This window comes from Coenobita brevimanus, chromosome 20 (assembly GCF_032717465.1).
Source record: "Coenobita brevimanus isolate Jiangsu-jjx chromosome 20, ASM3271746v2, whole genome shotgun sequence".
NCBI lineage: Eukaryota > Metazoa > Arthropoda > Malacostraca > Decapoda > Coenobitidae > Coenobita > Coenobita brevimanus.
Genome location: NC_136973.1, coordinates 7,990,903 through 8,018,678, shown reverse-complemented (window position 1 = coordinate 8,018,678; position 27,776 = coordinate 7,990,903). Strand labels below are relative to the sequence as shown.

The following is a 27,776-nucleotide window of genomic DNA, read 5'->3' as shown; positions in this document are numbered from 1 at the left end:
TGTCAGTTAGCAATGCAACTTTAATATGCAAGTTTTCTATAAACTGCTGTGGATTTAACGGCATCAAAGAACATAAAAATGCAACACATAAGAAGGACTTTTTTACACGTGGAACCAACAGTTATACCAATTTTGATCAAATTTTCTTCAAAGCATCTCTCCCTATCAGTCTCACAGATGTTGTAGGAAGCTTTTAGTATTCTGTCAAACACCAGTCTTTTCTTTAGCTTTCTCCTTGTTTTTCTCATGCCTCTGTCGAGCCTTTTCTCTTGCAGTGTGGTAGATAGGCATCAGTTTCCCTTCCTCAGCAAGTATTTTCATCATGTTCACAATAAGGGGAAGATAGTTGTGTTTTCGCCGGATATTTTCCACTTGCCATCGAGCACGTTTGTTCTCCTCAGATTCCAGATTTGCTCGAAGACGTGCCAACTCTTCTTCTTGACTAGATGTGTCCATCCCACTCTCCTGGGAATAACAATAAAATAATAAAAAGTTACAACCATTCCAAATTACATCCTGCTCAAAACACTAAGGGCAATTACAGGATCAGACTTTAGACAACGAAGAGAAACACGGTCCCCAATCTACAAAGATTATAATTATTTCGCAGTTTCAAAGTGTACATAAGCTGTGAGACTGGTATTGGTGCAGCCAGTGGTGATGCAGTGTTGTTTTGTATGGCCTGCAAGGTGTTGTGGACAGTGGTGGGTGTTCAGAAGGGATGGGGTCCCATGTTGGGGTGTGCTGTGTGTCGGGGAGAGCAGGTGGAGATCATCAGGCATGAAAGTATTGATCTTGCCTGTGGGTCTTTTGATGTGGAACAGTTTGTTATTTAGAAGACATGTTATGTGCTGGAGGTGGGGCTGGAGCTAGCTCTCTGGCTAGAATGAGGAGTGGTTGGAAGAAGTTCGGGGAGCTGTTGCCGTTCCTGACACTGAGAGGGCTCTCCCTCCGTGCTAAAGGATCTTTGTATGTGGCATATGTTAGGAGTGTAATGCTGTATGGTAGTGAGACCTGGGAAGTAAAGGAGGAGAATATTTGCAGGCTCAAACATACAGAAATGAAAATGATCTGGTGGATGTGCAGTGCATCCTTGAGTGCATGGCCTGGGGGGGGGCTGGGTTTACTATGGAAGAGTTGAGAGGTAGGATGGCACTGGAGTGTATTGGTGTTGTGATGAGGAAAGGTAGATTGAGATAGTCTGAGCATGTGGAGAGGATGGGGGATAATAATTGGATGCAGAAAGTAAGTGTTAACGTTGCGGGTAAGGTTGCGAGAAGTAGACTGAGAAAGATGTGGGACAAGGTCACTGAGTGTGACCTCAGGGATATGGGACTGAAGAGGAAGGCTACTAGAGACTGAGCAGCATGGAAAGCCGCCATTACTGAAAGTGACCAAAGCCCATGCATACATGTTGGAAAAAAAAAATATCAGATCAGTGATGTCCTACACCTCCCCAACATGGACCCCCATCCCATGTACACTCACCACTGTCCACCTTGCAAACCATACAAAATACTATGCATCACCACTGGTTGCAACAATACCATTCCACAGTTTACACACACTTTGAAACTAAAATCCTCCCAGTCAGAAAATATCTTAATATTAAAGGCACACAAAATTCAGTAGTTTGTGCAAAAACACAAAACCCCTCCCAATATATGACACATCTACACAACTAAGCATATAAAACAGTCACCAGAAACATTACTACTTCCTCTCCAATTACATCCCACCTCTGGGCATTTCAAAACCATAAAATGAAGAAACACCTATGTACCCATTTCACATGCAAAGCAATACACCTTCATCAGAACACTATTCAGTATCATACCCCAATTACAACACTGTACTACAAATCCCTCCTCCCAACATCCACCCATCAGAGGTATCCTTTAACAGGTGATTGAGTTCATGAAGTTTGGCTTAGATCAGGACATACCCAGCTCTCCTTAGCTATGGTACTGTGCCCAGCTTCTAGAACTGGCCCACACAACATAACACTCATAATGGAGCACTGCACAGCACACATTACAAAGCAGCAGACACATAAGTGGTACTGGAAACCTATGAGGCCCAAAGGGCAGTTATTACCTGTGGACAAGGGTCTGTTGGGCCAGGCAGACCCAGGTTAAGCAAAAATAAAAACAGCAGCAACAACAATAACCACCTTTGAACTGTAGGAGCCCAAGATTAGGCTAATGTAGTCTACTTAACCCCTTCAAACTGATTAACATTTTTTAGATTATTCTTACAAACTCCAAATAAATTCTCTCAGCTTTTGAGAAACATTTCAAACTAGAGATGTTAGATATAATCTCTATTTACTCCTTCACTTGAAGTGACTGTAATGAGAGAGGGCAGTGTGTGGAAACTCCCTATACTGTTGTTTGCAGATGATACTGTGTTGTTCAGTGAAGACGAAGGGGAGCTGCAAGGCTTGGTGAATGAGTTTGGGAGGGTGTGTAAGAAATGGAATCTAAAGATGAATGTAGGGAAAAGCAAAATTATGGTCATTGAGAGAAATGAAGTCACTGAATGTACAGTAAGGTTGGATGAGGAGGAAATGGAAAATAAGAGTGTGTTTAACCCATCGATTGCACAATTACCGTACCTTTTTTTTATCCCACCCCTTGGTGCGTTTTTTTTTTTTTTTTTTTTTTTTTTTTTTTTTTTTTTAACTTGAAGATACACATCCAGGGCAGTATCTGGTAAAAAAAAAATAATAGTCTCTCTCTCTCTCTCTCTCTATCTTCGCATAGGCCCATGCGTAATTTTACATATGGGAGTAGTGAAAAAAAAAAAAAAAAAAATGTTTTTGTTTATTATAACCTTGAAGATAAACATCCAGGGCATCATCTGGTGAAGAGGAAAAAAATCTCTCCATCTTTGTGTAGCACCATGCATAAGTTTGTGTAGGGGTGGAGTAGTTAGCAGTGATGCATGGCCAGCACAGCCTCAGCTGCGGCTCACAACACGACACTACCCAGCTTAAGCTGTGGCTCGCAATCCACGGGTTAAGTACTTGGGTAGTGTGATGAGTAAGGATGGTAGTTTAGAGGATGAAGTGCTTGAATGGGTACAACAAGGTTGCTCGTTCTCTGAAAGCTGTGATAAGAAACAGGGAAGTGAGCATGAAAATAAAAAAGTTACTGCATAACAGTATTGTGATACCAACTCTAACGTATGGATGTGAAGCCTGGACTCTGTTGGAGGGACACAAGTCAAGGAAATGAGTTATGTGAGAGGAGCGTGTGGTGTCACATGATGAGACAGACTGACAAATGAGGAAATGAAGGAGCGTTGTGGTGTGGATGTGATAGGAAGCGTTAGGAGAAACATTGGGGTGGTTTGGCCGTGTGGAGAGGATGGAGTGCGAAAGACTGACGAGAAGAGTGTATGAGAGAGAGGTGGAGGGGGGGAACTGGCCAAGGATGAGATGGAGGGATGGAGTGGAGTGGTACATGAGAGAGGGGTGTGTGAGCTGGGAGCCGGGCAGTGAAATGGCAGGGGACAAGGCAACATGGTGATTTGTTTGTGGCCACCCCTTACGCGATTATGGTGTCTGGCAATAAACAGACAGAATACAAAGTTAATCCCTAAAGATGTATAAAAATCAAACAAATAAAACACCATAATCAGATGAGAAGCACTGGGTAGACGACCAGCCTTCTTCCACTGGCGGCATCAGGTGACTGAAACGCCTCTTCCCATGGTGGTAGGTGGTGGCGACCATCATCCACTCACTTGATGTAGTGCTGCCTACTTCTTCCTTCCCCATTCTATCTCAGTATCTGCCCTCCCCTCTTCCTACTTTTCCCTTTCCTTCCTGCCACTTTTATTACTCTTCTTTCCACTTCAGGTGGCTCTACACTGAGTGACAAGCCAAATGGTTTCCTGTAACTCAGAAAACCATTTACAACGCTGGGTAGTAACCATATAGCCAATTTGCAGGGTAAAGTGGAGCCTGCTATGGTGCCCATTTACTGGGTGGAGAAAAGCCAATGTGGCAACCACTCAGGAACCAAACATGCACACTGTACCTTGTGCCTCATTTTGGTAAGGTGCTGTCAAGGATAAGGGATCATTGATTCATTGCACAGGATGACCCTGCAGGGGCAGTTGCTTGTCTGTAGCTGATGGGTCTGCTCAACCAGACAGACTAGGGCTGATCAAGCACAATAACCTCTTACCATGAACTATGTCAACATATTAAGGGGGTTAACAAAGGCTATACTTAAGGCATGCAGTTTTATCCTATTCTGGATAAAACTGTCCAGAAAGAGCAAGAATATAATCTTCAAAAGGCATCATATTAACCCTCTACAGGACTGTCTCCTCTCATATTATATTCCAGCTATCACCAGAGAGTTTATTCAGCTGAGGAAGCTGCATGAGCCAAGAGTACTGGTATCATTAACTCTCACTGGTAAAGACAACCCCAGTACTCTACAGCGACTAATGCCAGATTACTTCAGCAGAGAGAGGGTCATAGGAATCCGAGTTAACTTCATCACTTTGAGTGTTATCTTTTTCACATTACTTCTGTTCTCTCCAATTCAGCTCAGAAGAGACACTGAACTGGATGGTTTACATACTGCCTTAATTTATCCCTTCATAACTACAGATCCTCTCCAAGGTGAATCAAATCATCTAGTGGTAACCTGATTAATCCTCTGGATGACAAAATTAAAATATCATACAACCTTTGTAGATACGCATCGGGCTGGGGAGGGACACCTTTCTGTGGTGGCACTAATATAACTGGGTGGCTCCACTGCCTGGTCATACAAACATTCCCCGACTACTTCCGTATTATTCCCTAAAAGAAGGATGGCTGAACATAACAACAACATGCATACCAACTAACCTCAATATCCTTTTGTAGCTGTTCTATTTTCCTCTCAATGACCATCTTTCTGTCACTCACCAAAGCCATTAGGTTGAAGTGGATCTCACCTTCACTGTATCTGTACAAGGGAAAAAAAAATACAGTACCTCAGTCTCAGTGAACATGATAGAACTATAGGGTACTAATCATCATCATCATCATCATCATCATCACCAATCTGATCTCTCTCTACCAACTAAAGACAGGGTGAGGCAGAGTCCAAAAAACAGAGGAAATATTTTTTATTTATTTATTATATTTTTTTGAGGGAAAACCATCACCAGCAAGCTCACTGGAATGGTACACATACTCAATTACACACAGCTGAGACATCCCCGGCAAGAGAGGTGACCATGCCATTTTAATATGAATGAGATTTCAGTTGCCCCATAACTTCAGGCATTCTCTATCACGTGGCACAGATGACAAGGGAAAAGGGACCTTCAGTCTGGTACTACGAAAGCTCTTTGTTGCATCACTAACAGCGGGCCAAGTTTTAAGCCATCATTCATATTGATTTCATTATTATACCTACGACCCTACAAAAATGTTCAAGTAACAATTATGATACTGCTAATTATGCACCACATACAAATTACGTCCATAAAACCACTTATAACAATAATTCATTTAAGTACTGATATGTCTTTACTTGACCGCTAACAGTCCAAAGGTTTTGCTTCAAATTAAATACAAATTTCATATCGCGTTGAGTACACCGCTTCCCGTCCGATCAGCGAAGTTAAGCAACGTTGGGTCTGGTTAGTACTTGGATGGGTGACCGCCTGGGAACACCAGATGCTGTTGGCATCCCTACATGTCAAGTGGGGTTGGTGGAGGATTAGTGCCCCTCCCTGTAAAACAATTAACTCTAAGCCATTGGCCACCCCATCTGGGATACATGGCGTCTGGCAATGAATGAATGAATGAAAAAATATCGCTGTAGCTTATCTTCATATCTTAAATTTTCCTTGATTTTAACTGTGAATTATTTAAACCTGTGATGTGGCACAGTTGCCCCTTTAGTCCAAGATATTTCGATCCTCTAGAATCTTGGCTTTTTTTTTTCTTTAACACACTTCACATTACTTGACTGAAAGAGTCCGACTTACTATCAAAATAATATAAAAACTTATTAATACCTTCACCCCTAGGACAGGTGCTGGAGAGGGATGCCTGCATATGATGGCACTGATATAAATGAAAGTGCTCTGCTGCTTGATTATAAAAATGTCCCTCAACACCCTCCCTATTCCCTGAAACTTGGATAGTGGACTGCATCTTAAATCTGCAGTCCATCAGGTCCACATTCATATGAACCTGGGGTTGCAGCTACCACTACTACTACAAACACTTATGGTATATAATTTTTATCCTGTTCTTGCTGCCTCCAGATAATTTTATTCAACTAACAAAATACATATTATACTGAAGGCATTAATGATGTCTTTGTTGTTGCTGCTTAACCTCAGTTTGTCTGGCCAAGCAAACCCACTGACCACAGGTATGTAACTGCTTTTATGGGGCCATCCCACAGTTACATCCACCATGTAGGAGTCTGTCACCCTGCCCCCCCTTGTGCCTCAATCGAGTCCTTCTCTACAGTGAGGGGCCACAAAATATGAGGAGGTTTGGCTCTTGGGTCAATGCTGCAGCACTCAGGGAACAGCGCACCACTATGTGTAGGCTCCTCATCAGAGCCTTAGTGATGCTTATATCTGTATCTAACCACCAAAGTTTGAAAAGTCTCAAGGAAGCTACAGACATACTGTATAATTACCCGAAAACAGGATAATACAAGTACAAGTAAGATGTTCTCGGGCTGACTGGACCGAGATAAATACTTTCTTAAATATCCACACAGAAGTTTACCCAAGCACAAATAGTATATTACTTTGTGGTACCATACACAAATTAGCTAACTGCAATAAATAGGCTGTGATGGCTGAATATAAATCACTACACTGACAGTAGCTGTAAAACAACAAATATGATCATCATAGCCCCAAATTCCCACCAAAGAGACAGGGTGAGGTAGGATCCAGAAACAAAAAGAAAGGACAGAGTATGAGAACTATATAAAAACACACAAAGAAACGGACAACACATTCACTAAAAAATCATGCACGTCTTCAAAACCCTGACCTAAAAATTATTAGCATCTTACTTTGAGAGCTCTTAACTCATACACAAACCAAAACTTACTTCTGAATCCTTCTCTGGATAACTGGTTGCACAACTGTCAGCCAGTCAGAATTTGGAGGAATGGGGCCAAGATCTATAGGTCCATCCTTAAGGCCATCTAGTTCGTACAAACGACCCTCAATTGGAATATACCCAACAAAGTGGAAAACATCGTCATCTTCTGAGGGTTGCTGCTTGTCAAATTCAAACAGTGTTTGTCTGGAAAATCAACAAGTACAAGAAACAATTAACATACATATACATACATCATCTAATCCTGTGTTGCCCCATGAGAAGTGTAGGAGCCCGGGGCTAGGTAAGTTGGTCCTCACATTTGAGATGACAGTAACCAGCCTCACTCATCCCTGAGTGGCATTACATGAGCAATAAACCCCAACCACCCCTTGGATATGAACCTACACAGGCTCAATCTGGTTGGAGCACCTTTTACTGCCCACTAAACCACCAAGCCCCATAGTTTGGTCATATGGTTACCACCCAGTGTAGTCACCCACTGACAGAAGGAAGAGGAAAGAAAGACAGAGGAGGAAGGATGGAAAGAAGAGAGGAAGGGGCAGTCACCCAAGAGCAGCACTACATTGAGTCAGTGGATGGTCAGTGCCCCCACCTACCACTCATTAAAATGAAGAATACAAGTATTGTATGATTATTTATATCTAAATTATCTATATGCTGTATATATAATAACAAGTATTGCCTTGTGCAGTGGCAGTATTATAACCAATGGGGTTTGTGCATCACACAAGTATTTTGGGGAAAAGTTTTCAACAGTACCTCAGTTGGTTTGCCTAATAAAATGCAGGACAAACATGTCCTACCCTGCACTCACAAGGTAACCTCATTAGTACACCTTATTTATTTTGTTAAGTTTTATTTATTTATTTATTAAGCTGGAGAAGAACAAGGGGGATTTAGGAAGGGAAAAGGGTGTGTAGATCAGATATTTGTTCTAAGATGTTTAGTGAAGAAGTATCTAGAGAAGGGAAAGAAAGTGTATGCTGCCTTCATGGGCTTGGAGAAAGCTTATGACAAAAGAGATAGGCAAGGTATGTGGAAGGTATTAAGAATATATGGAGTGGAGGGGATATTGTTGAGTGCTGTGAAGAGTATGTATGAAGGAGCTAGGGCTACGGTGCGAGTGGATGGCGAGCTGAGTGAGTTCTTTGATCTCAATGTGGGACTGAAACAGGGTTGTGTGATGTCTCCATGGCTGTTTAATATATACATGGATGGGGTTGTTAAGGAGGTGCAAGGTAGGGCAGTGGATGTGGGGGTGGCTCTAATGAATGAGGGTGAGATTTGGAAGATTCCGGTGTTGCTGTTTGCTGATGATACAGTATTGTTGAGTGAAGATGAATGGGAGTTGCAAGGTTTGGTGAATGAATTTGAGACAGTGTGTAGAAAGAGGAATCTGAAAGTTAATGTAAACAAGAGTAAAGTTATGGTGTTTGAGAGGAATGAAGGCACAGAGTGTACAGTAAGGTTGGATGGTGAGGATATGGAGAATGTGAGTGCATTCAAGTACTTGGGTTGTGTGATAAGTAAGGACGAAACGTTGGGGGATGAAGTGCGTGAAAGGGTACAGCAGGGAAGGAAGGTTGTTGGTTCACTGAAAGCAGTGATGAGAAATAGGGAGTTGAGTATGGAAGTTAAGAAGTCACTGCATGATAGTATTGTGAACCCTGACGTATGGAAGCGAGGCGTGGACCTTGCAAGAAGGGAACAAGTCAAGAGTGAAAGCAGTGGAAATGAGTTACTTGAGAGGAGCATGTGGAGTGACATGGAGGGACAGGTTGACGAATGAAGAAGTGAAGGAACGTTGTGGGGTGGATGTGGATGTGGTTGAGAAGATTAGGAGAAATACACTGAGGTGGTTTGGACATGTAGAGAAAATGGAGAATGAAAGACTGACTAAGATGGTGTATGTAGGTGAGGAGGAGGGAGGGAGAGGGAGGGGTAGACCAAAGATGAGGTGGAGGGATGGAGTTGAGAGGTATATGAGGGAGGGGGGAGTGAGTTGGGGGGAGCGTAGTCAAATGGTGGGTGACAGAGCGACTTGGAGGCGTTTTGTCTGTGGCCATCCTTTGCGGGATTAGGGCATCGGGGTATAGATAGACAGAAGCTTTATTTTCCCCCCTCAAGCTGGAACCAACAGGGAGGGCAAGTGTGTATGCATCTTTTAGCAAATTTCATTTTTAGAATTTTTATTAAAGTTTTCCTATATTTTGTTTAGTTTAGTTTTGTCCGTTAGTACTTGTTTTGTGTGCTGTATTTCTTTTAATGACATTTTTTTTTTTTTTTTTTTTTTTTTTTTTAAATCTGGTACCTTGCCTAGAGGCATTATGTATGGGTCTGAAAACCTCCTGAGTAATAACAGTGCCTGGCTTGCCAACAGCTAATGCCCCCATTGGGAAGGAGGCAAAAGAATTCTAAAAGGTGGCTGAGGGGCATCCATGTGAATGGAGGAGACAATATTATAGTAGTGGGAGCATTTACTGTGAACAGCACAAATGATCAAGAAAAGAGATTCCACTTCATAAATGAATGAAGAGTCAAGAAAAGATGTATGCGGAGTGGGCGAAATTCATTTATTAGGTAGTGAAGTGCGATGTGGTGAAGATGGGTGGGTGCTATGAATGGGTTTGTAAGAGTATAAATGTAGAAGTACAAAGGTGCTGCTCTGTTTTCATCAGAAATATAAAAAGTATGTGAAAGCATATATAATTGTGTTGATGCAAGGTTCAAGGTAAATGCAAGATATGGATAGACATACACATTTACAACTACATATGTGCCCGTAAATAAAGAAACTGGCAAGGGAATAGGGAAAAAACAAGGTTTTGGGAGCAGCTGCACCAATGTACAAAAGAAAGACAGTACAAAAGTCACTGATTTGGGGGACATAAATGTTAGAGTAGCAGATGAGGAATTAGAAAACATTGTTGGAAGGTTGGGTGTGGAGGGAAGGAACAGGAAATGAGTTTTTGTTAGTTATGTATCCAGGAAGATCAATGTTTTTAGCTAACTATTATGAGCACAGACCAATTCATAGATGTACTTGGAAGAGAAGGGAAGATGAGAATCAACAGAATGCAGTTCTGGGTTATGTAATGATTGATGAAAAGTTTACTAGAAGAGTTCTAGATGCAAGAGCAGTCAGATGATTGTTAACAGATTCAGATCAAACTGCAACACTAGCAAAGATCAGACTACAAAATAAATAGAAGTATGAAAGGAATGAGGAATCAGTACTGGAAGAGAGAATAGGTGAAAGAACCTGAAGAAAATGAAAGCTGTTGAAAGATTTACACTAAATTTGATATAAACAGATGTGAATCTCAGTATGGAACTAAATGAGGAGAAATATATAGAGGAAATGTGGAAAGTTTTGAAGAAAGGTATGACAGATGCAGCTGAATTAGTATGTGGTATGACTGAAAAGAGACAAGCAGAAGGATAATGTTTAATGTAATAGTGATATAGGTGCAGCCTTGAAGGAGAAAAAGGAGGCACGGAAGAACATTCTTCAGATAAGAGTACCTTAGGACGTGACAATGGAGGGAGCAGGAAGATAGGAGGCTGAAATGGAAATTAAAATGGATGATGAGTGGCACCTAAGTATGGAAGAAAGATAAGTGATCTGAGTGGCACATAAGTATCGAAGAAAGATAAGTGATCATTACAAGAATGATAAAAAGAAATACTATGAGATCATACACGAAGCTGGAGGAATGATTGTGAAGGGAGGGGTGGGGTTAACCCACAGAAAGGATAGCAGGGTGTTGGAAGAGGAGGACGATACAATTAAGAGATGGATAAAATATTTTAACTCACTGGTATTGGCATATATGGAAGAAACAATTGTTACTTGTTGGGGCATGGATATGGGAGGCAGTAGACCAGTGGAACAAACATCAATTAGCAGAAGGGAAATACATGTAAGTCCCGTTATACAACCACTTGATATACGAGAAACCGATGATATGACCTGGGTAAATTAGGGACTATTTTCGTCATATGATCTCGAAAATCCAATGATATGACATTCAGTCTAGGGTGAGGTGGGAGAATTCTAACTCAGTCAAATGCAGTCACCGCCGTTTTCTCTCAACCTCGGATAGAATAGCAGGACTGTTCAGCTGCAGCATTACCAGATGTGCGATATTTTGGCACACATATGCGACAGCATGCATGCAATCATGTGATAACTTTCATAATTTCATAATCTGAAAAATAAATCAGGGATTGCAAAATAAACAAGTCTACTGTAAGACTAGTACAACAGGATTTAGTAACTCTTATGATAACCAGTATTATAAACTGCTAGGTACTTACAGTTAAACAAATTCATCCATCCATCCATCCATCATCCAATCTTACATTGCCCCATGAGGAGAGTAGGAGCCTGGGGCAAGGCAGTTGGTCCCGACATTGAAGATGAGAGTGACCAGCCTCCCTCATCCCTGAGTGGCATTACATGAGCAATCAACCTATCTATCTATTGCCAGATGCCTTAGTCCCATACAGGGTGGCCACAAACAAATCGCCTCCACGTCGCCCTGTCCCCTGCCATTTCACTGCCCAGCTCCCAATTCACACCCCCCTCTGTCATATACCTCTCCACTCCATCTCTCCCTTGGCCTCCCCCTCCACCTCACTCACATACACTCTCCTCATCAGTCTCTCACTCTCCATCCTATCCACATGGCCAAACCACCTCAATGTGTTTCTCCTAACGCTTCCTATCACATCCACATCCACACCACAACGCTCCTTCATATCCTCATTTGTCAGTCTGTCTCTCCATGTGACTCCACAGGCTCCTCTCAAATAACTCATTTCCACTGCTCTCACTCTTGACTTGTATCCCTCCAACAACGTCCAAGCTTCACTTTCATACGTTAGAGTTGGTATCACACTAGTCATGTAGTAACTTTTTCACTTCCATGCTCACTTCCCTGTTTCTTATCACTGCTTTCAAGGAACCAGCAACTTTTCTTCCCTGTTGTACCCTTTCAAGCACGTCACCCTCTAAACTTCCATCCTTACTCATCACACTACCCAAGTACTTAAACACACTCACATTTTCCATTTCCTCCTCATCCAACCTCATTGTACATTCACTGACTTAACTTCTCTCGAAGACCATAACTTTACTTTTCCCTACATTCACCTTTAGATTCTGTTTCTTACACACTCTCCCAAACTCATCCACCAAGCCTTGCAGCACCCCTTCATCTTCACTTAACAACACAGTATCATCTCCAAACAACAGTACAAGAAGCTTCCAAACACTGCCCTCTCTCATTAGGGCCACTCCAACATCCACTGCCCTACCTTGTATCTCTTTTCTAACTCCATCCATGTACAGACTGAACAACCATGGAGAAATGATACATCCCTGTTTCAACCCAACCTTCAAATAGAAAAATTCACTGAGTTCACTAACCACACGCACTGCAGCCTTAGCATCCTCATACATACTCTTCACAGCATTCAACAACTCCCCACCTCCAACACAACATTACCACCTATCGATGAGTGTTATGCATGTTTTATATGTTTAATTACTGTGCAGTCATGTTATCTGCATACTATTTGCTCTTTCAGGTTGTTTTCTCCACAGTTCAGTAATACAGATATGTTTGTTGCGTTTGGTATCGTATATTCTAGCTTGAAAACTTACCTTTGATTGGGTCTTTGAACCCAACCAATATTTTACCAGCTAGTACAGCTCATTATACGACTATGCCAAATGGAACCTAACTGCTCGTATCTTCAGGACCTCCCTGTACCATCCATCATCCAATCCTACTGCCCTATGAGGAGCATAGGAACCCAGGGCTAGGCAAGTTGGTCCTGAAATTTAAGATGAGAGTGACCTGCCTCACTCATCCCTGAGTAGCATTACGTGAGCAACAAACCCCAAGCACCCCTTGGACATAAACCTTCACCTGCTCAATCCGATTGGAGCACCGTAATTATCCACTAAACCACCAGGTGCCAAAATTTGGTTATACGGTTACCACCCAGCGGAGCAAATGGTTTCCTGGCAAACAGGAAATCAATTGGCTTGTCACTCAATGAAGAGTCACCAAAGAGCAGAAGGAAGAGGAAAGAATGAAGGAAAGAAAGACAGAAGAGGAAGTGTAAAGTCACCCGTAGCCAGAGGGACACCCACTGCAAAGTCTTGCAACATTCATCCTTCTGACACTGGGCCAAAGTTTTGACAATTTTTTTTTTTTTTTTTTTTTTTTTTTTTTTTAATACCTCTGAAATTCACCAACTGATGTATGACTGTACCTGGTGACTCTCCTAGATCCACTGGCACACACTGCCTGCCACAAGCCTCCAGTGCTCAAAGAGCTTCCATCACAGTAGGGTGCATGTGCATTATTTCCAGCCACGTCACCTCATTTTTAGATTTTTTTTTTTTTCCCCTAGTTTTTCCCCAATCCTTGCTCAGGATGCCTGGGAGGAGCATGTCACATGAGTAAATGGTGAGAATCCTCGCTTTACAAGAAAAGAGGGTTAATGACATTGCCAAACTCTAAATGCAACACTAAAGGCTGAAGGATTCATTAAGTGGCTTGCCAGCTCTTCAACTCCTGCCAATAAATTTTTGTTCTCGTCGACCACACAAGACTTCTAAGCTCGCACATACTCTTCTGAGGTGAGAAGTACTCAGGAACCCTAGCATAACAGAAGCAGTTACAAAGAAACCATGCCAAATCACTCAACATTGCCTCCAAAATAGAGATGAACTTACCTGTTGCCATGATGCCAGAAAAAATGCACAATGCTCATTTTGAATTTGCCCCAAAATGTTGCCTCTCGACACCAGAGCAGTCGCCACGTCAAGTGGTATAATGAGAGCTCATTCTAGTGTGCTAAAGTGAGTGGTGCTTAAGTAAAGTGTCCATGAACAGTCAGCAGGTACAGCCATCAGTAGACCAGGAAAACTATGAAACACCCAAACCATGTTATAATCTGCAGCTCTTTTAGTGGTGTTATGGAAAGCAGCAGCTTGTACATCCTCCTACAGAGTATTACAATGACCAGTTACCAGTATTTGCAGGTGTCTTTAGAAAGCATTTATGCGCAGTTTATGACATTCATGGCTGTAACAACTTAATGAAGGATGGTGCACTGTGTCATTGGTAAAAAAAAGTGCTTATGTTTAACCCCTATGCACGGGCTGACGTGTATAGCTGTCACAATATTGGGCGCAGAGCAATGCTGGATGACGTGTATTACCGCAAGCATCTTCCTGCCGCTCTTTTGAACTTTAACCTATCGTTATTTATCGACAGGACCACCTGAAGACGTGGGGATACTTTCATTTGAAAGAGGATGAGTTGATAAGTCTTATGTATCTTTAATTTTTTCTCTAGCTGTTATAGTTTGGTAGATATCTGTGTTTGAAGTAAGGGTATTTTTTCCAAAATCACAAAATCCTCGACAGGGAGGAGCATGCGACATCGGAAAACCCCCGGCATGTAGGGGTTAAGTGATAACAATATTCAAGATAAGTAATGACCAGTGAACAACAAAGACCTGATTCCAACTGAAAATGCTTTGTCATACATAAAACAGAACCTTTATTCCCACGATACCTCATCTGTGCCCCACCTGACAAACCCATCAAGATGTGAACACAAGACTATAGGTGTGGAATTTTTAAGAGTCTGTCTAATTCCATTCCAAATAGCCATACACAATAAACTCTGAACCACTGGATATTAACTGAATAGTTGACAATACTTTTTTTTTTTTTTTTTTTAACCATAAAATAATTGTCACAAAAAATAGGCAGAATTACAAGATTATTTGCAGTGAGTGTACTTACAGCAATAAATATGCTGAAGTTGCATAAGGCACCAGGAGTAGACGAAGCTGTCAGCATAATCCACATGGTGTGTAGACTGGCATGTGATACAAGAAAAGTACCAAAGGACCAGAGGAAAGCAATAATAGTTTCAATGTATAAAGGAAAAGGGAGTAAGGAAGAGTGTAAGAATCAGAGTATACCAAGAGGGTTGTATGGTAGGGTGCTTACAGAGAGGGGTACATAGCATAACAGAATATACCACATGTAAGGAACAGGGTGGATCCACAGTACAAAGGGTAGGGGATAGGCAGACCAGATATTAACAATGACATCTTTTGTAGAGAAATAAATTGCCAAAAATCAATCACTTACTACTTTTGTGATCTTCAATCATTATACCAAATGTGCTGCAAATCCATCCAATAGTTTATTCATAATCTTGCTAATAGATAGACAGAAACACAAACTAAATCAAACACATAATTCTCTTGGGTTTTCGCACACAGGCATAATAATAATACAACTTACCTGGCAAAAGAGTTGTGAACATTACGGATGGTGTCTGAATTTGAGAGAGCAAGTCCTTTCATGTGAGCATCAAACGTCTGGGTAAATTCTTTGAACTCTGACAGGGTACTGCCCAGTTGGATGTCGGCATGTTTGGCATTCAGTAGTATTGAGAGGATTGCTTGTGTGGCACATGCATTGTTTATCATCTGAAAGGCCAGAAATAATATACAAATAGAAATAAGATGATGATGATGATGATAAAAAAAAGTATGCATGATTAGGTTTGTGAGGTGAAACCATGATTCCAGGGGTATGAATAGTGCAAGAAGATTTGTGTGGTCCATTTCCTGGGCATGCTGTTTAAAGTTTTCTCACCTTTGCCCTACCTGTCCAGATTTTTGTATCCTAGCTCACCACTTTTTAATGGGGGGAAAAGAAAACAAAGAGCACTTCTGACCCCCTGGGGGTAGGGGGGTTTTCAAGAATACTCCCCCAGTATCCCTGCTTGTCGTAAAAAGCGACTAAAAGGGTTGGCGGAGGGTTAGTGCCCCTCCCCGGAAAACAACTAACTAAAAAAACAAACAAGAAGCCTCGGACAAGGACTGACCAAACGATGACGACCAAGGACCGGACAAAGGACTTGGTAATGAGTACATGGAATGTAAGAGGAGCGAATGATGAGGTGAAAGAGAGAGAGATTGTCCAGGTGCTTGAGGGTGCGAAAGTGGATGTATGTGGAATAACTGAAACAAAATGGAGACGAGAAAGTGTGAGAGAATGGGAGTATGGATGGGGTATATGTGCAGGAGTAGGTGAGAATGAGAGGGCAAAGGAAGGAGTATGTATAGTTGTGAGTAAAAGATGGAAGAGGAGCATAAGACAGTATGGATCAGTTGGGTCAAGGATTGTGTGGGTAAAGTTGAAAGTTGGAATACAAATGTGGGCGATTGTGTGTGTGTGTATGCGCCAACGCAAGATCGTGCTAGAAGAGTGAGAGAAGAGTTCTGGACAAATGTAGAAGTGTGCATGGAAAAGTTTGGAAGGAATGAGAGAGTGTTTTTGATTGGTGATATGAATGGTAAAGTTGGGAATGTGAAGGTGGATGGAATAGTTGGTGAGTGGGGTGTGCCTGCTGAGATAGATGAGAATGGGAGTGCGTTAGTGGACATTTGTGCTGGGAGGGGGTTGGTGATAGCCAATACCCTCTTCAGGCATAAAATGATCCACAGGTATACATGGCGAGTGATGAGAAAGGTGGGTGGTGAACTGAATGAAAGGAAGGCAATGATTGATTATGTGTGTGTGGATGAAAGGATGTGAAGATGTGTAAAGGATGCAAGAGTGTATAGAGGTTGGGGGAGTGGACTTTCTGACCACTACTTGGTGGTGGCCAGAATTAGAATGCAAGTAAGATGGAGGAATATAAGAGGGGAAAGACGAGAGGAAGGAGTAGTTGCAAGGAGAGTGGAAAGGTTACAAGAGGATGAGAAAAAGGCAGAGTATAAGAGAGAAGTGGAGGAACGATTGGGCAAATATGAATTGGAGCAGATGGGAGACATGGAAGGTGTGTGTAAGATATTTACAGAAGAAATATGTGCAGCATGTGATGTGGTGTGTGGAAGGAAGAGAAGACGAAGGGGGGTGCAAGGAACAGCGTGGTGGACCGAAGAGGTGAAACAGGCTGTGGCACAAAAGAAGAAAGCATACAATGAATGGATGAGAAATAGGGGCGTGGAAGAAGTTGAGAGGCGGAAGAGAGAGTTACATGTGGAAAGAAAGAGAGAGGTGAAAAGATTAGTAAGAGAGAGCAAGAAGAGAGTGGATGAGGAATTTGGAAGGAATTTGAGTGTAAAGTGGAGGGACTGTAAGAAAATGTTCTGGAGAGAAGTGAAAAGAGTAAGACAGGGTGGAAGTGAAGTAAGCCGGGGAGTGAAAGATAAAAATGGTAGATTACTAGTGGAGAAGGGAGAAAAAGTGAACAGATGGAGAGAACACTTTAAGGAATTGTTGAATGTAGAGGATGGAAGTAATGCGAGTATAAGTGGCTGGGGAATGGCTGGGAGAAGGAGGGAGGTGAAGACAGGAAGAAATCAATAGGATAGAAGTTGTGGAAGCAATGAAGAAAGTTAAATCGGGGAAAGCCCCAGGAATTGATGGAGTGTGTGGTGAAATGCTGAAGCATGGGGGAGAGATAGTAGTAGAATGGATGTGGAAGATGTGCAGATTGGCCTGGGAGGAAGGTAGAGTCCCGGAGGATTGGAAGTCAGGTATAATTATTCCCTTGTACAAAGGAAAAGGGGAAAAAGAAGTGTGTGGTAATCATAGGGGCATTTGTCTTCTTAGTATAATAGGAAAAGTGTATGGCAGGATACTTATAGACAGAGTTAGAGAAAGAACAGAGAAATTAGTTGGAGAAGAACAGGGAGGCTTTAGGAAGGGAAGAGGTTGTGTAGATCAGATATTCATTCTTAGATCTTTAGTGGAAAAGTTTCTAGAGAAGGGAAAGAAGTTGTATGCGGCTTTCATGACAGGGTGGATAGACAAGGATTGTGGAAAGTGTTATGAATATATGGAGTAGATGGGAAGTTGTTGAATGCTGTGAAGAGTATGTAAGATGGTGTGAAGGCTGCAGTGCGTGTGGATGGTGAACTAAGTGAATTTTTCTCTTTGAAAGTTGGTTTGAAATAGGGATGTGTCATGTCTCCATGGTTGTTCAATCTGTACTTGGATGGGGTAATAAAAGAGGTACAAGGTAGGGTAGTGGATGTTGGAGTGGCCCTGGTGAGAGAGGATAGTGTTTGGAAACTCCCTGTACTGTTCTTTGCAGATGATACTGTGTTGTTGAGTGAAGACGAAGGGGAGCTGCAAGGCTTGGTGGATGAATTTGGGAGAGTGTGTAAGAAACGGAATCTAAAGGTGAATGTAGGGAAGAGTAAAGTGATGGTCTTTGAGAGAGGTGAAGTTAGTGAATGTACAGCGAGGTTGGATGGTGAGGAATTGGAAAATGTGAGTACGTTTAAGTACTTGGGTAGTGTGATGAGTAAGGATGGAGGTTTGGAGGGTGAAGTGCTTGAAAGGGTACAGCAGGGAAGAAAGGTTGCTGGTTCTTTGAAAGCAGTGATAAGAAACAGGGAAGTGAGCATGGAAGTGAAAAAGTTACTATATGACAGTATTGTGATACCAACTATAACGTACGGAAGTGAAGCTTGGACATTTTTGGAAGGACACAAGTCAAGAGTGAGAGCAGTGGAAATGAGTTATTTAAGAGGAGCCTGTGGAGTCACGTGGAGAGACAGGCTGACAAATGAAGATATAAAGGAGCGTTGTGGTGTGGATGTGGATGTGATAGGAAGCGTTATGAGAAACACACTGAGGTGGTTTGGCCATGTGGAGAGGATGGAGGGTGAAAGACTGACGAAGAGAGTGTATGTGAGTGAGGTGGAGGGGGGAAGAGGGAGGGGGAGGCCGAGGATGAGATGGAGGGATGGGGTGGAGAGGTATATGAGAGAGGGGGCTGTGAGTTGGGAGCGGGGCAGTGAAATGGCGGGGGACAGGGCAACTTGGAGGCGATTTGTTTGTGGCCACCCCAAACGGGATTGAGGCGTCTGGCAATAGATAGATAGATAGACTTCTGACAGCCACACCCACCCTAACCCAAACTGTATCCACCACCCCAACACATCCCAAAAGATGTCCTTTGTCTCTAGACATGTCCCACACACATGTTTATAAAACCATATGAATGATGCCTGCAAGATGCCATCCTTCATAAAGGTAGTATCTTGCTCAGTGGCAAAGATAGGGACACACACTGGATTATGGATGTTGCAAAAGGGTTAGGATGAAAATTATGACAAATAACGCTGGGGAAAAAAAAAAAAAAAAAGGGGCACTTATCTAAATAGAGCTCCTAACACTATGTGGAGGATGGAGAGTGAAAGACTAATGAGGAGAGTGTATGTAAGTGAGGTGGAAGGGGGGAGAGGGAGGGGGAGGCAGAGGATGAGATGGACAGATGGAGTGGAGAGATACCATATATGAAAGAGAGGAGGTGTGGGCTGGGGGAAGGGCAGTGAAATGGTGGCAGACAAGGTGACACAGAGGTGATTTGTCTGTGTCCACCTTTTACAGGATTAAGGTGTCTGGTAATAAATAGATAAAAAGCCTTTAAAAAAGGGGGGGGGGGGGATTTTGGCTTTCAACCTTACAGCTCCTCATTATTAAAGCAGCTACCTAAAGAAAAAAAATTTCAAGATTGCCACTAATACTCAATATTAAACATTTGTGTTTTAAGCAGAACAGCATCTTCTTGACAACAGGAGCTTTTCTGCATACAGTACTGTACTGATACTGCTATACTAGTATAGTACAGTACCTACTTATTGCAGCAGGGACTACTTCGTATCACCTTTGTCTCTGAGTAACTTATGAGAACTGGTTCAAACTGGGGCCCCAGGAAGGTCTAGCAATCGTCTGTGTTTAACATGACGTTGGGCGAGGTTACCTGCGCATACCTTTATTTAGGGTTCTTTTGGGTACCGTAGCTCTTAAACCTTTTTTGGGTCCTATTTACGTACTATGCACCAGCCAGCAACCCTTTTCAGGTCCTATTTATGTATTATGCACCAGACAACCTGGTGCCTATTGGTCAGATCGTGCCTATACTGTTGTACAGAAGGACTAGATCTCATATGTGAATTGCATTGAAATCCTTCAAAAGTATAATATACAGTATATACACCAATGCAGTCGAATATACTACAGTCCAGCGCATGTGTGTGTAGCAGTCAAAACTGGAAAAAGAATTTTGAGAAAACTAACCAGGATGATTGGAACTGAGTCCCAGATGGGCCAGTCACTATTTACTGACGGGATGCTTTGGCCCCAGTGGTGTTATATATCATGTGCTCACAGAAATGTGGTGGGACATTTCAGTGGAGTTTCATGGATCTGTGCGCACACACACACACAGACACACACGAGAGAGAGAGAGTTACAATTAAAAGTTAGTATCTCAAGACCTTGTGATCCATGTTCTGTACTGCTTGGGAATGCGCACCCACTACATATTCACTCTAGTGTATGTAAGATGCTGTTGACATTTCCTTTCAATTGCTCTACTGTAGTGCTATTAACAACACCCGTGGGGAGTCTGTTCCAGGTGGAGCAGATTTTTCCAGCCTTTGGCCCTACATCACCCTCATGGCAGTGCCTCCAAGGACAATGCTCACCATCCACCTATGGCCTTCTGGTGGGCTAACAGGTAGGCAGGGGTGTCCATCTTCTCTAAGCTGGATGACTGTCCCGGCTATATAACCCAGCCAACGGCAGTGAAGTCATTAAGTGCTGGCCTAACCCTCTCTGCATTATCTTACTGTAGCATGATTCTAACTCACAAGTTTCTGTCAACCTATTTTTCATCCTGCACTGCATGGTATTTCCATGATTAAATTTCATCATCATCCTGACCTTTTTCCCCACCAAATGATGAGGTGACATAAAATGTGATTTTTCAGGATCATGACAAATAACAAGATATGGTTTATGATTACATTCATTCACCATCCAACCCTTTATTGCCCTACCAAGTGCACAGGGGGCTGGAGCTAGGTTACTCAATCCTAACACTGAAGGTAAGTGACCTGCTGCTCTCCCATTTATGACATTCTGTGTGCAAAAAACCCCAACCACCAACCCTTATGGGCCACATCTGGTTGGAGTGCCTAACTCATAAGACTACCAGGTGACCATTTAATGAGCAGATGCTATAAAATGATATATTTCACATAATATAAGGCAACTAACCTGCTTTGCAAAAAATATCTTGTCAAGTCTGTTATCTTGCACAATTGTACCAGATGGCTGTTCCTCTTGCTGCCATTTAAACAAGAAGATTAGTCCATGAACTGGCCTGAAAAAAAAGAAAGAAAAAAAAAAAAAAAGGACATAAAAATCATACAACATTAACAAACTCCCAGTATCTACTATGACTCAAACTCTTATCTCATGGAAAAAATGTTGACTTTTTAACAAAAACTCATTTATGGCACCTAAAGCTTAGAAAGTTGACATTAATACAATTCCCATGACAACAGACAGATGGCTCACATTTTGGCATCTATAGAATGGAAGCTTATGCCTTTCCTTATACACTATATATGTACCGTACAGTATATACATATATATATATATATATATATATATATATATATAAACAGGGTAGGGACCAGAGGCTAGGGTACAGTACTGTATTCAGGTATATTTCTGTGCAGATGACCAACCTACTCTACTCTGACATCATATATATTTAAAAAAAAAAAAAAAAAAAAAAAAAAAAAAAAAAAAATTCCTTGGGTCTGAACTCAAACTTCTGGCATAGCTGAATCAACTGATAGCCAACTGTATGGTAATCTAACTGGGGCGTTTGAACTACACGACCACCAGAGGAATATACTGTATAATGACAGTGAATGAGTAATCCTATGCCACTGATAATTCACCACTAACTACCAAAGCTACTTATTTTCACCCTTGAATCCGATGACATTCATATCGTTCATGTAATTTATAAAGGTTCCAACATAATTGCATGTGTTGGCTTTGGTCACCTAATGGCAGCTCTCCACGCTGCTCAATCTTTGGCAGCCTCCTAATTTAGTCCCATATCCTAGGTCTTTTTCATTCTGCCTCTCGCAACCCACCCCAGTGTTCATACTTCTCGCCTTTTGCACCCAACACTCATCTTCCATCCTCTCAACATGCCTAAACCTCCTCATCACAACACCAATACTCTCCAGGTGCCATCTTTCCTCTCAACTCTTCAGTCATAATCCTTGTCCCCCCAGGCCTCTATTGGTTTATTCTTGCAGCCATCAGATGATTTTATTCAGTCTGGGGAACACTTCTTGTGGTAAAGGCTGTCTCTAACTTCTACGTTTAAAAATCCTCTGCTAAGATGAATAAAATCAGATAAAGGTTGCAAGAATAAAATACAACATATGTATGTCCTCCAGCTGAATGGTGTGGATGAAACACTCTCTGCCCTCCTCTATATTCAGTGGCTGAACCTGAGGGAGAACTGATTACCAATTTCCCTATTTCATCTTTTAGAATCTCTCTTTTTCACTTCTTGTTTGTATTTTTAGTTAGTTCTTTTCCGGGGAGGGGCACTAACCTTCCGCCAACTCACTTGTCGTCACGTAGGAAACAGTGAAAAAGTTACTACATGACAGTATGGCAATACCAACTCTAATGTATGGAAGTTAAGCTTGGACCATGTTGGAGAGACAGAAGTCAAGAATGAGAGCAGTGGAAATGAGTTATTTGAAAGGAACATGTGGAGCCACATGGAGAGACAGACTGGCAAATGAGGACGTGAAAGAACGTTGTGGCATGGATGTGGACGTGCTGGGATGCATTAGGAGAAACACACTGAGGTGGTTTGGCCATCTGAGAGGATGGAGAGTGAGAGACTGATGAGGAGAGTGTATGTGAACATGGAGGGGGAGACCAAGGATGAGATGGTGGGATGGAGTGGAGAGGTATATGAGAGGGGTGTATGAGCTGGAAGCAGGGCAGTGAAATGGCAGGGGACAGGGCGACAAGGAGCCGATTTGTCTGTGATCACCTCTTATGGGATTAAGGTGACTGGCAACAGATAGGCTAGATAGAATCTCTCTCTTACACAAATGCATATTCAAAGGCACTGGGAATGAGTTGACTGGCAACAGATAGGCTAGACAGAATCTCTCTCTTACACAAATGCATATTCAAAGGTACTGGGAATGAGTTAAAGTAGCTTACTGAGAGAAAATAAGCTCAATGGCTAAAAAGAAATACTCACACAGCTATTCAGTTATATAACAGTACAGTACATCACAGGAAAATGGCCAAGATAGCCTAAAATACAGGCCTACACATACTAGCATGGTTAATGGTCTCTTATAAATGTGATAAGCCACAGCTACATAATGCATTACAGGACAAATAAAGGGTACTCACTTTAAATTAACAAAAGACTCTTCATCCAAGCTCCATATCTCTTCAACTTGGACACCTTTAACACCTGAAATATAGCATACAGAATTAGCTGTGAAAAACTAATGGCATACTGTACTGTACAGGCAATTCCACTGCAAATTAGGCATGTGTTCCAGAATAATACAACTTTTTCCATCCCACTAGTAGGCCTACTGTAAAATGAGGGAATTGGCACATCACCTTCATAACCAGCAACAAAACTTTAACAGGTTGTCTCTGTATGGTAATTCACTTGGGTAATCTTGACTGAGATACAGAACCATCTTATTTTCTTTTCCCATTAGCTCATCATGGGATTCTCTGAGTACATTCTGAATGCATTTTCAAGTTTCAATGTTTTTTATTTCTTTTAAAAAAGAAGTAAAGCATTTAAAAAGCAGTGTTTGTTTACAATCCCTAAGGGTAAGGTCACACTGAACGCAATTAGCGGGGCGACTTGAGCGAGGAGGGATGAGGCGACACGATAAAACACACTAAATCCTATGTGGGTAGCCACGATGAATAAGCTGGGAGGTTTGTCGCTCTGCTCATCCTCCTCGCTCGTTGCTACGTGATGCAGCATGTTCCAAAATGTTGCGCACTGCCTAGCAACACCCTCACTCCCCAGGCATTTGCATCATCATTCAGTCGTGCTGGTACTGTATGTTGGGGAGGTTAGGTTAGGTTTGCTAATTAAGTAAACTGAACACCTTATTGGAGCCGTGTACCACAGGAGAGCTGTGTGGGATCCAAAGGATCCACTCCACAAAAATACTGCAGTGTTGAAGAAACACTGGGAAGATATCTATGAATAACTGTATACAAATGGTAAATATATATAATCGAGCATTATTTTCTCATACGATTGCTAAAGCAAAGTTTCTTCCACAGGTGTTATAAAACCTGTAAAAGACCATTAATGTCTAGAATTCACACTAGTATTTAGTGCTCTATTCCCTTTGTTACCATGTAGGCTTAAAACTTATAAACAGATAAATGTATATACTATATGGTATATATGTGTATATGTAATGAACATCAACAATTTTATTATTTATCAGTACATAAATGTATGAAATATTATTCAGTACACAGTGAATTGTCCAACAGATATTCCATTATAGGCATGCTTCTATCTGTTGCCCGCAAGGCTGCCGCTTCCTATTTGGAAACGTATAGCGTTGACGCTCACCTCGCCACTCATCGCTCGATGCTACCTCCATGCTCGTCGCGTTCAGTGTGGCTGCAGCCTAACAGCATTGAAGACATTGATGCCACCTTGTGGTGCAAGAATGCAAACAGATGCCATCTTAGAATGCTATCTCTGAACAAAGTTACTCTTATTAGTGCCTATTTATCCAAACCTAACATAAATTATCATAAATTAACCCAACCTGATTTAACCTAACCTAACCAAACTTACCCTGACCTAACCTAACCCATCCTTTGCAGTTAGTACTGTAATCATACCGGTATTTTCCATGTTAATTGATGGATCCTCTTCATACACAAGAAAGCACTTTTGTACACTTTACAAAGTCAATGATTCAATTCAAAGGTTGGTAAAATATATATATATATATATATATATATATATATATATATATATATACCGGTATATACAGAACACATATTTTAAGAGGTGGTCCTGTCTCATTCACGCTTACCTTTATTTGTCTTTATTTTTTCTCATTTCCTCTCATCCAGATATTCAATCTTCCTCCTAACTCAACTCATATCGCTATAATACTTACACTTTGTTACAGTATCAAATGATCAACAGTTTTTCCACCTTGGTCACAATCCTATACACATTTTTCATACAATATCATTCCATCCTTCCATCTTCCTACTCTTACTTTACTTCCAAAGAGCCCCACCTTCCCTTAACCCGTGGCGTCCCGTCGATGTTCTTTAACGTCCACACGTTTTGTCACTGCCAATCCCGTCGACGTACATAAACGCGAAAAAATTGCAAGGTCCCTAATTTGCACAATTTTCAATTTTCGCGAGTCATTTTTGGTACGTATACACGTGACACCTTCCTCAACAAGATACCAGGCAGGGACGATGCCTTACCCAGCTGACCTCCCCCCCCCCTGCATGCCATTGTCTCAGCAATTCTCCTGTTATCAGTGACCTGGCCAGTATAGCCATGTCAAGCCACGGTACGAAATTCAGGGCCAGAGTGATTCCCCAATCAATGACAATGTGGAGGACAAACTTTACATAGCATTAGATGAAGAAACAGTTAGAAATGATGATCAGGTAATGTGGCAAAAAAAGGTCAGGTATTAGTGAGTGAAACTGTGCTTATAATGCCTATATTACTGCTTGAAAACCAATATACTCTTGTACTACATATAAATTCGTACCAAGTAAATAAATAAATACCGTTTATGAGTGGTGTGAAATAATTATCCTCCCATAGAACTCGTTTTCTTTGGTGCCAGCCTGATAGAAAACCCAGTAAGGTAAGGAGGAACTCCTACCTGTAATCCATCCATCCATTGCCAGACGCCATGTATCCCAAATGGGGTGGCCAAGGGCTTAGAGTTAATTGTTTTACAGGGAGGGGCACTAATCCTCCACCAACCCCACTTGACACGTAGGGATGCCAACAGCATCTGGTGTTCCCAGGCGGTCACCCATCCAAGTACTAACCAGACCCAACGTTGCTTAATGAGTATTTAAAACCTCAGGTGAGCGATTTCTCTATGAATTTTCGATGTTTCTCACCAAAAGCGAAGGTTTGAGCCAAAAAAAAAAAATTTCCTAAAATGGTCGGGATTGGGGGGGAGTCAGTGGTGGAAAAGTGGTCGGGATGGGGTGGGTTAAATAAGTTCTGAGGGCCAAGTGCTTTCATCAAATATAAGTACCACTGGTATAACTTCCTTCTTTGGTTTCTCTCTATTCCTCTGATGTTATGAATTCTTTGAGACCAGGATAAATATACATTTTAGTTTAAGTAGTAAACAGACCTTACCAATTCTATCTATCTATCTATTGCCAGACGCCTCAATCCCGTTCGGGGTGGCCACAAACAAATCGCCTCCACGTCGCCCTGTCCCCCACCATTTCACTGCCCCACTCCCAACTCACACCCCCCTCTCTCATATACTTCTCCACCCCATCCCTCCATCTCATCCTCGGCCTCCCCCTCCCTCTTCCCCCCTCCACCTCACTCACATACACTCTCTTCGTGAGTCTTTCACCCAATTCCATGGCTATTATTCCTGTTTGTTTTCTGCATTTTTCTGTTTTCCTGGTGATAAACAATTGTTTTCTGTTGACTTTTTTTCGCCTTGTTATTATCATTGTTTCTTATGCCTCACCCATGTCTGTAATGGCGGAATTGCAAAAACTTACTTGAGTCTTGGTCAAGTTGGGTTAGGATAAATTGCTAGGTTTGGTTAGGTTAAAATTTAGGTTTAGGAAGAGGTACTAAAAGGCAATCAGAATGTATGTTGGAAATGTCTGCCAATACACTCGAGAAACAGTTGATACAGCAAAAGGAACATGGCTAAAAACAACAGGGAAAGAAATGTATCATGAAACATTCAATTTACCACTTCACAAATAACAAGATTAATACTGTATAGGCTAAAAGACAATCAGGAAGAACTGATATGTTAAGATGCTTCTGCTGCTTAAAGCAAAACATATGTTTGCCAAGACCAGTTGTCTAACACACATCCATGGCACAGGCTTACCATTTTTAATATAATTTAAATTCAATCATGATCACTGTACTGCACTGACTGCTACAATACAGCCACTAAACACTAGGCTGCTGATGTGACTGAAAATCAACCCACATTAAAACACTGATTACTAACACCATTTTTCATTGGTGACTGAGATGACACAAGAAAGGCTTCTCAGAATGATTAAGTCTATGAACTGCAAATCCTAAATTTCAAAATTTCAATGGCTGTACTAACTCAGGTAAATATTACAGATCACCTGCTTTTCCCCCAAAGTTTACTAACAATGACATGCAGTGCAGTATCAAGTCATCTTCATCTAACCGATCTTCGGTCATACTGAACTACAAAAATAAATTATAAAGGACGTCGTTTAAGTGAGAAGACTTTTTCCTGCCAGGTTGGTGAACAGCTTTTCCCACCAAAGTTCACCCACATAAAATAAATTCTGTAAGCTAAATTACTCTTCATCAAATTAATCTAGAGTCACAATGGTTAACTATACTCACCAAATTTTTGAATAAGGTCGGTAAAGACCCCTGGGTCACTTTCAATGAGGCACCAGTTACCAGCATCAGACACCACCATGATGAGTCGGTTTTGTTGTGGT

At 41.7% G+C, this 27,776-nt stretch overlaps 1 protein-coding gene and 1 pseudogene across 2 annotated transcripts; one reads left to right on the top strand and one right to left on the bottom strand.

Annotated features, from left to right (window-relative positions):
* Uch-L5 (ubiquitin carboxy-terminal hydrolase L5) lies at nucleotides 1–27,776 on the bottom strand. Of its 2 annotated transcripts, XM_080266483.1 has the most exons (7): nucleotides 27,676–27,776; nucleotides 23,442–23,505; nucleotides 21,246–21,351; nucleotides 15,459–15,646; nucleotides 7,100–7,297; nucleotides 4,874–4,973; nucleotides 1–465 (listed from the first exon to the last, which is right to left on the bottom strand). In XM_080266483.1, the coding sequence occupies exons 1-7, from the start codon at nucleotides 27,752–27,754 to the stop codon at nucleotides 205–207; spliced, it is 996 nt and encodes a 331-aa protein (XP_080122609.1). In that variant the 5' UTR covers nucleotides 27,755–27,776; the 3' UTR covers nucleotides 1–204. The 2 variants fall into 2 exon arrangements, with proteins under 2 accessions (XP_080122609.1, XP_080122610.1); XM_080266484.1 differs by lacking the exon at nucleotides 7,100–7,297.
* LOC145392011 (5S ribosomal RNA) lies at nucleotides 5,586–5,705 on the top strand (annotated as a pseudogene).